This window comes from Asparagus officinalis, chromosome 7 (genome assembly GCF_001876935.1).
Source record: "Asparagus officinalis chromosome 7, Aspof.V1, whole genome shotgun sequence".
Lineage (NCBI taxonomy): Eukaryota > Viridiplantae > Streptophyta > Magnoliopsida > Asparagales > Asparagaceae > Asparagus > Asparagus officinalis.
In genome coordinates this window covers 48,969,481-48,977,486 of record NC_033800.1, presented here as the reverse complement: position 1 = coordinate 48,977,486, position 8,006 = coordinate 48,969,481, and the positions used below count along the sequence as shown (strand labels likewise).

At 35.9% G+C, this 8,006-nt stretch overlaps 1 protein-coding gene and 1 long non-coding RNA gene across 2 annotated transcripts in view; both read right to left on the bottom strand.

Moving 5' to 3' along the window:
- On the bottom strand, positions 504–1,382 carry LOC109849324. The gene is made up of 2 exons (XR_002249066.1): positions 924–1,382; positions 504–792 (listed from the first exon to the last, which is right to left on the bottom strand). It is a non-coding gene; the product is annotated as an uncharacterized LOC109849324 (long non-coding RNA).
- The window catches only part of LOC109849323 (structural maintenance of chromosomes protein 3-like), a 48,349-nt gene continuing 41,808 nt past the window's right edge, over positions 1,466–8,006 (bottom strand). Inside the window, exons 2-5 of the mRNA XM_020419137.1 lie at positions 2,038–2,117; positions 1,855–1,933; positions 1,618–1,757; positions 1,466–1,533 (exon numbers count right to left, since the gene is read on the bottom strand). Of these exons, the coding sequence (XP_020274726.1) occupies positions 1,515–1,533; positions 1,618–1,757; positions 1,855–1,920 (225 nt within the window). The 5' untranslated portion in view covers positions 1,921–1,933; positions 2,038–2,117 and the 3' untranslated portion in view covers positions 1,466–1,514. The remainder of the gene's footprint in view (positions 1,534–1,617; positions 1,758–1,854; positions 1,934–2,037; positions 2,118–8,006) is intronic.

The following is an 8,006-nucleotide window of genomic DNA, read 5'->3' as shown; positions in this document are numbered from 1 at the left end:
CAGTTTTGATCGCATTACAGACTTAAACATTTTCTTGGAGGACGAAATCTTCCTATATTTGCGAGACGAGGAAGATTTCGCAGATGAGGATGACAAGTACTCCTCAAACTTAGCCTGATCGAACTCATATTCGATCTCTTCATTAACGATGATCTTGATCGGTTGCGACACCGCGGCCTCGGCAGCGAGGCCGCTGACTCCCACTGTGGTCGCCAGTTTGTTTTCAGCAAAAGTTGAATTTGTTGTCGAATTCATTATATCTTCGGTTGATTACAGTGCAGCGGTTTTTTATAGCTATTACAACAGTTTTAAAAGACCTAACGCAACAGTTTGGATTGAGCTATCGCAACAGTTTTGATCGAGCTATTGCAGCGTTTTTGATTGAGCTATTGCAACAGCTCCGATTGAGTTGTTCTTGGTTCCATACGTCAAAATCATATAGTATTCAATTACCTGGACAATCTTTCTAAGAACATAGACAAGTCAAATTTTAATACACAATATCAAAGTGAAAATGTTGAGCATAATCAACCATAATAATAAGTGCCAATATACATCGGTATAGTATAAAAACTATAAAGTATTAAATCTGCACTACCAACATTTCAACTCAGAAAATATCGTACCGAACTAATATTCAAACAACATCAACATTTGATTACAAAACATGAAACTTCTCGGTCAAAGACTTTATATTCTCTATTTGTTTCCAAAAACTTGTGCCTCAATGTTAAATACTCGCTAGGAACCTGTCAGTATCAATCTCAATCTTGGTTTTCGTCATTTCTGTATCTGTGTAAATTTTCATGAATCAGCATAATTTTTGCAATGATGATAATAAAATTGGGGGAAAAGGCATTGCAATTATTCAAAATAAATAGCTTAACATAAAAGCATCCTCAGAGGACGAATAAATTACTAACAAGTTGGCTGATTGTCAAAGAAAGCTCAAGTAACATTGGTAAATAAGGAGACCATACACAGCTACATGAAATCAGAGATCTTCAAACACATACGCGGCTACATGAATCAGAGAGAAACATCCTGTAATTTTGGGAAGTGATTTATTAATATAAGTGTAAACTTACATAACAAAATCAGAGAATTTCATCCTGAAACTATACATCCTGAAACCATAAACAAAGCATTGCATACATGATATCTATTTCACAATTTCTTTAAATATAACTCTTTTCTTCGTATCCCTAAAAAAAACTTTCATCTAAAAAAGATAACTTTCTCAATGTTTTCTTGAACAGAAAAACATGATATCAGGAAACGTCAACAAATTGAGTAAATCTTTCTGACCCTTGTTAAGATTTTTTTTTACCCCTTTGACCAAATTAAACCATTTGGAGGGTTAAGGAGGGACTAAACTCTCTTAACCCTTCTCTTAAACCCTTGACAACTGAGGCCTAAAAGAACCATCCTCCCATAATCAAATGATTAAGATTTAGAGACAAACCTCAGTTCGGCATTCTTTGTCTGGCACCTCTTGCAAAGCCAAGTTTTCTTTAGTTCATCCTATTCAAACTGCTTGCAAAAGCAATATTAATTTTGAATGATAGAAGTCTAACTACAACACCACCTCCAAAGCTATTAGTAAGGGTTACTTACTACACAATGAAAATGCACTTGCTAATTTCTTGCATTATCTTCAAGCTCTCATGCAGTCTCTCTTCATAAACACGTGTCCCACCAATCTCCTTCAGCAGATCAAGACGTTTAGAATCTTTCATTAAGGTCAGAGATGCTATCTGCCCACCATTACGACTAGTGTTTAGAAGAGATATATGCAACTTAATAAGAGAAAGAATGAATTGCAAAATCAGCCATCTACGAACACACACACACCTTCCCTTGCCGAACAACATAGTAAGGATTGGACCGAGAGAAACCAACACTTTCCAGCAAGTTCATAACTTCTATTTTGCTGCAAAATAATAATAATAATAATAATAATAAATATCACAATACATATTTCAAAAGGGCAGGTGAAAGTAGTATCATAATAGCAGATGTATAAGAAAATCATACGTGACATGCTTCACATCCAAAAAATATTCATCCTTTTTCAGACCAATTGTCCGACGTAGCCACACCTCATCCTTATCAACCTGCAACAAGCACAGAACATGTGTACAATTTCTTTAGACCAACCACGTAATATAAATCTATAACTGTTGAGTTTAGATGATCATGATCATTATAGTTGTTTTTAACTTGTTAATTACGTTCTAATTTGGTTTGAGTACTCTAGTTAAACAAATTAAATAAGAGTTTTGTTAATTTAGATGTTTAAAACCTAGGTGCATAAATCTAGGTGATGAATTTGAATTTCTGTTTAAACTAATCTTTGTTAACTGTTTATGAGTTTTGATTGAGTTTGTCTACGAAACCAAAATTTTGAATTTTGAGAGAAATCTGACAAAATAGCAAAACTGGGAAAAATTGGTCCGGTCGGTCAACCGACCATGGTCGTCAATCGACCGATAGAAGGATTTTTGCTTGTGCATATCGTCGATCAGTTGACCGAAGAGCTATGTCGGTCGACTGATCTGGTCCTGTTTGTAAACCTTGGTTTCTTTTATGTGCGTTTGACTTGCGAACATGTAGTGCGAATCGTACATTGATATACACGCATATTCAGAGGAGTACATGTATTGAGTTTGAGTACACACAAGCCTTTCATTTGGAATAATCAAATAGTTTGCGTCATCACAAGTAACGATTGTCACAATTTACAATATTTGCGGATGCTTGAGTGGGGTTAGTCAGTATACCGCAATGAGACCGCGGATGGACTATACTCTGAGTGCGTTAGTCAGTATTCCGCAATGAGACCGCGATGGACTTCACTTCGTAATGCATCGTTGTTCCCGCACGAATGTGCGCAGAGGTCGATGAACCTATATCTTTGTTCCTGCATGGTTATGCACATAGATCGATATACCTATTAGTCGGTCCACATGATGGTGCGATGAGTTGAAGAATTTCAGTGAGTAATAGTTTGATGAATTTGTTGATAACCTGAGTCGCAGATGATTATTTAGTTTTCTTGATAAAATTCATTGTGGAGGTGCTTCACATTGTGAATACACAGGATTGTATATTGGCATTTGTTTTATCTACTAAGGGTAGTATGAGGAGTTGATGATATTTATGGAGTTGTTGATATGATACGTTCTTGTATTACTTTCCTTTATTATTTTATTCTTAGTTTGGAATTTATATCTAGAAATTCATAACTTAAGACACATGATATATACATGAGGGTTTTCTTATTTGGATTATTTCATTCAACGTACTAGTCTTGTGTTATGTGTTTCTAAATATAAATTCAAATTAGTATAGGGTAAAATGATTTAGGTAGATTATGCTTATGTAGGTAGAGCCTCCATCATACTTAGTAGCCCTTCCCCTGGGGGCAGATGGAGATGATCTTTCTAGCACTCTGACCCTGATGATTTCCCTTCTTTTTAGACAACGGATCAGAGTTTCAAAGAGCCGCAGGTTGACAGACTTTCAGCATAGTCACCGTCGTTTATTTATAGTAGTTTCTGTTCCACAGTTGTTTAGTTATGATTTTAGTCGATTACTAGACCTATATTTCATTTTGAGAGTTGAGAGCCAATGTACTTTTCAGTTGACTCTTGTAGTTGAGATTATTTACCTTTTGTATCAGATTGATGGACATATTTTCTTTTATTTATGTTGAGACTTGATTATCTCTGATGTTGATCATTTATTTCTTATGTTCTATTTTCCTGTTGTCATCTCTTTTATATCTTCTTGTACCTACACTGTTTTATTTGTTTCCATTAGAGATATATTACTTTGATGGTGAAACGTGTTATTCCACAGTATTGATGCATGACAGGTTTGACATCATTGGGTTCACCTTGGACTGTAGCCTTGTGTTAAATCATAGGCGTTACAGCTGTCCTCCATCCCCGTGATGACGCCCTCATTCCTCTCCGACGCCCTGCGCTTCTCCCTCTTTGATGCCCTCCTCACTCGACGACGCACTCCTCCCTTGATGACGACACCCTCCTCCCTCCTCGCGACAATGCCCTCCTCTCTCTCCGATGCCCTATGCTCCTCCCTCTCCGACACCCTCCTCCCTCCCCACGACGATGCCCTCCTCCCTCTATGACGCCCTATGCTTCTCCCTCTAACAATTCGAGATCAAAGTTGTAGAATAATGCTAATAGAATATTCGTGAACATCTATATAAGTAAATGAAGCGACTTTTAATTTATATTACTATTTGAGTCGAATTCGAATACGAACACAGATATCACCATATAAACCGAACTCGAATGTGAACCTTGCACTATTCGTTCAAATTCGATTCGATTCCACCCCTACTTGTCACACATCTAGGGAGCTTAATAGACTATGCGAAATATGTTTCCACACAGAGAGATCATGAAAACAAGAGAAAAGATAGGTTTTAACATCTTTCATACACACTTTTCATCAATTTCATCATTCTAACAAGGATTAAACTAAGTGATCTGATGAAATTTAACATAGATCGTCATTGGAACATGAAACTAACAATTGAAATGCCTTGGAGATAGACTCCTAGAGTTTTTGAGCCATCAAGAAAATAGGCTGAAAGAACGAAAATTCTAGGAAAACGCAAGTGAAGAATCACTCGCCTAAGTGGTAGAATGGTTCTTCCTACTGTTCCTCCACCCTCTCTAGCAAGCCTCTCTTGTAGAAGTCTTGCTCTGGAGTTTTATTGGCAAATAATTTCTTGAGGCTAAAATTTATAAATTCATAAGCTATAACCCATGATTTTTGATCATTTTTAGTTATTCGGACCTATTGGCAAATAATTTTACGGAGTCTAAAATTCATAGTTTTATGAGCTATAACTCACAATTTGTGGCCATTTTTGGTTATTACTACCCATTGATAAATAATTTTATGAAATTCAAAATGAGAGATTTCATGAGGATCCTATGAATTTTGACCATTTTTAGTCATTCTAACCCGTTGATAAAAAATTTCATGGTCGCCAAAACTCATAATTTCCATAAACTATAACACACACATTTTTGTCATTTTTAGTCATTCCAGCCCACTAGAAAATAGTTCATAGAGGCCAAAATTTATGATTTTATGAGTTATAACCCATGATTTTTGGTTATTTTCAGTCGCTAAAGCCATCGAAAAATAATTCCATGGAGGCTAAACTTCACGATTTCATGAGCTATTACTCACGATTTTGGGTTTTTTTAGTCATTTCTACCCATTGACAAATAAATTTGTAGAGTCTAAAGTTTAAAATTTCATGAGCTATAATTTGTAAATTGTGGCCCTTTTTAGTTGTTTCTACTTGTTGGAAAATAATTTCATGGAGTCTAAAATTCATCATTTCATGAGCTAGTTTTAGTCATTCTGAGGCATTGAGAAATAATTTTGTGAATGCTAAAATTTAGAATTTTATGAGCTGTAACCCATGATTTGTGGACATTTTATTTGTTCTGACCTATTCACAAATAATTTTATGAATGTTAAAATTAATATTTTCATGAGCTATATAACACAATTTCTGGCTGTTTTTAGTCGTTTTGAGCCATTGACAAATAAGTTCATGGAGTTAAAGATTCATGATTTCATGAGGTATATCCTACGAATTTTTTGCCATTTTTAATCATTCCGACACATTGACAAATAATTTCATGGTAGATAGGTCAAAATGACAAAATATGTCCAAAATTCATGGGTTATTTGCCTTCATGAAATTATTTGCCACAGGTTGAAATGACAAAAAATGTTCAAAATTTATTGGTTATATATCATGAATTTGTTCATTCATGCCTCCATGTAGTTGTTTGAGAATTGGTTAAACTAATTAAATATAGAAAAAAATTATGAGTTATAGCTCGAAAATTCTTAAATTTAGGCCTCCACTGAGCTATTGGCCAACTGGTCGAAATGACTGAAATGCCAAAAAACATGAGTTATTGTTCACAAAATCATGAATTTTTTCCTCCACAGAATTATTTGTTAATTAGTAGAAATGGCTAAAATGAAATCTAGTCTCTGCATAATTTATTACTAGTGGGTCAAAATGACTAAAAATGGTAAAAAAATCTTGAGTTATAGCTCATGAAAACATAAAATTTTGCCTCTACAGTATTATTCTCCAAGTGGTTAAAATGGTAAAATGGCAAAAATCAAGGGCTATGGTGTAATACCCCAACCCTTGAGAGGGTGATGTGATTAGTATTGATAGATTTGATTGGAATACTCATACCACCAAGATGCATCTTCTTTTCGGGAACCCAACTCTTAGAAACTCCAAAGTTAAGCGTGCTTGGCCTGGAGAAATTCTAGGATGGGTGACAAACCAAAATTTTGAATTTTGAGAGAAATCTGACAAAATAGCAAAACTGGGAAAAATTGGTCCGGTCGGTCAACCGACCATGGTCGTCAATCGACCGATAGAAGGATTTTTGCTTGTGCATATCGTCGATCAGTTGACCGAAGAGCTATGTCGGTCGACTGATCTGGTCCTGTTTGTAAACCTTGGTTTCTTTTATGTGCGTTTGACTTGCGAACATGTAGTGCGAATCGTACATTGATATACACGCATATTCAGAGGAGTACATGTATTGAGTTTGAGTACACACAAGCCTTTCATTTGGAATAATCAAATAGTTTGCGTCATCACAAGTAACGATTGTCACAATTTACAATATTTGCGGATGCTTGAGTGGGGTTAGTCAGTATACCGCAATGAGACCGCGGATGGACTATACTCTGAGTGCGTTAGTCAGTATTCCGCAATGAGACCGCGATGGACTTCACTTCGTAATGCATCGTTGTTCCCGCACGAATGTGCGCAGAGGTCGATGAACCTATATCTTTGTTCCTGCATGGTTATGCACATAGATCGATATACCTATTAGTCGGTCCACATGATGGTGCGATGAGTTGAAGAATTTCAGTGAGTAATAGTTTGATGAATTTGTTGATAACCTGAGTCGCAGATGATTATTTAGTTTTCTTGATAAAATTCATTGTGGAGGTGCTTCACATTGTGAATACACAGGATTGTATATTGGCATTTGTTTTATCTACTAAGGGTAGTATGAGGAGTTGATGATATTTATGGAGTTGTTGATATGATACGTTCTTGTATTACTTTCCTTTATTATTTTATTCTTAGTTTGGAATTTATATCTAGAAATTCATAACTTAAGACACATGATATATACATGAGGGTTTTCTTATTTGGATTATTTCATTCAACGTACTAGTCTTGTGTTATGTGTTTCTAAATATAAATTCAAATTAGTATAGGGTAAAATGATTTAGGTAGATTATGCTTATGTAGGTAGAGCCTCCATCATACTTAGTAGCCCTTCCCCTGGGGGCAGATGGAGATGATCTTTCTAGCACTCTGACCCTGATGATTTCCCTTCTTTTTAGACAACGGATCAGAGTTTCAAAGAGCCGCAGGTTGACAGACTTTCAGCATAGTCACCGTCGTTTATTTATAGTAGTTTCTGTTCCACAGTTGTTTAGTTATGATTTTAGTCGATTACTAGACCTATATTTCATTTTGAGAGTTGAGAGCCAATGTACTTTTCAGTTGACTCTTGTAGTTGAGATTATTTACCTTTTGTATCAGATTGATGGACATATTTTCTTTTATTTATGTTGAGACTTGATTATCTCTGATGTTGATCATTTATTTCTTATGTTCTATTTTCCTGTTGTCATCTCTTTTATATCTTCTTGTACCTACACTGTTTTATTTGTTTCCATTAGAGATATATTACTTTGATGGTGAAACGTGTTATTCCACAGTATTGATGCATGACAGGTTTGACATCATTGGGTTCACCTTGGACTGTAGCCTTGTGTTAAATCATAGGCGTTACAGCTGTCCTCCATCCCCGTGATGACGCCCTCATTCTAACGACGCCCTCCTCCCTCCCCGTGACAACGCCCTCCTCCCTCCACGACGCCCTCCTCCCTCC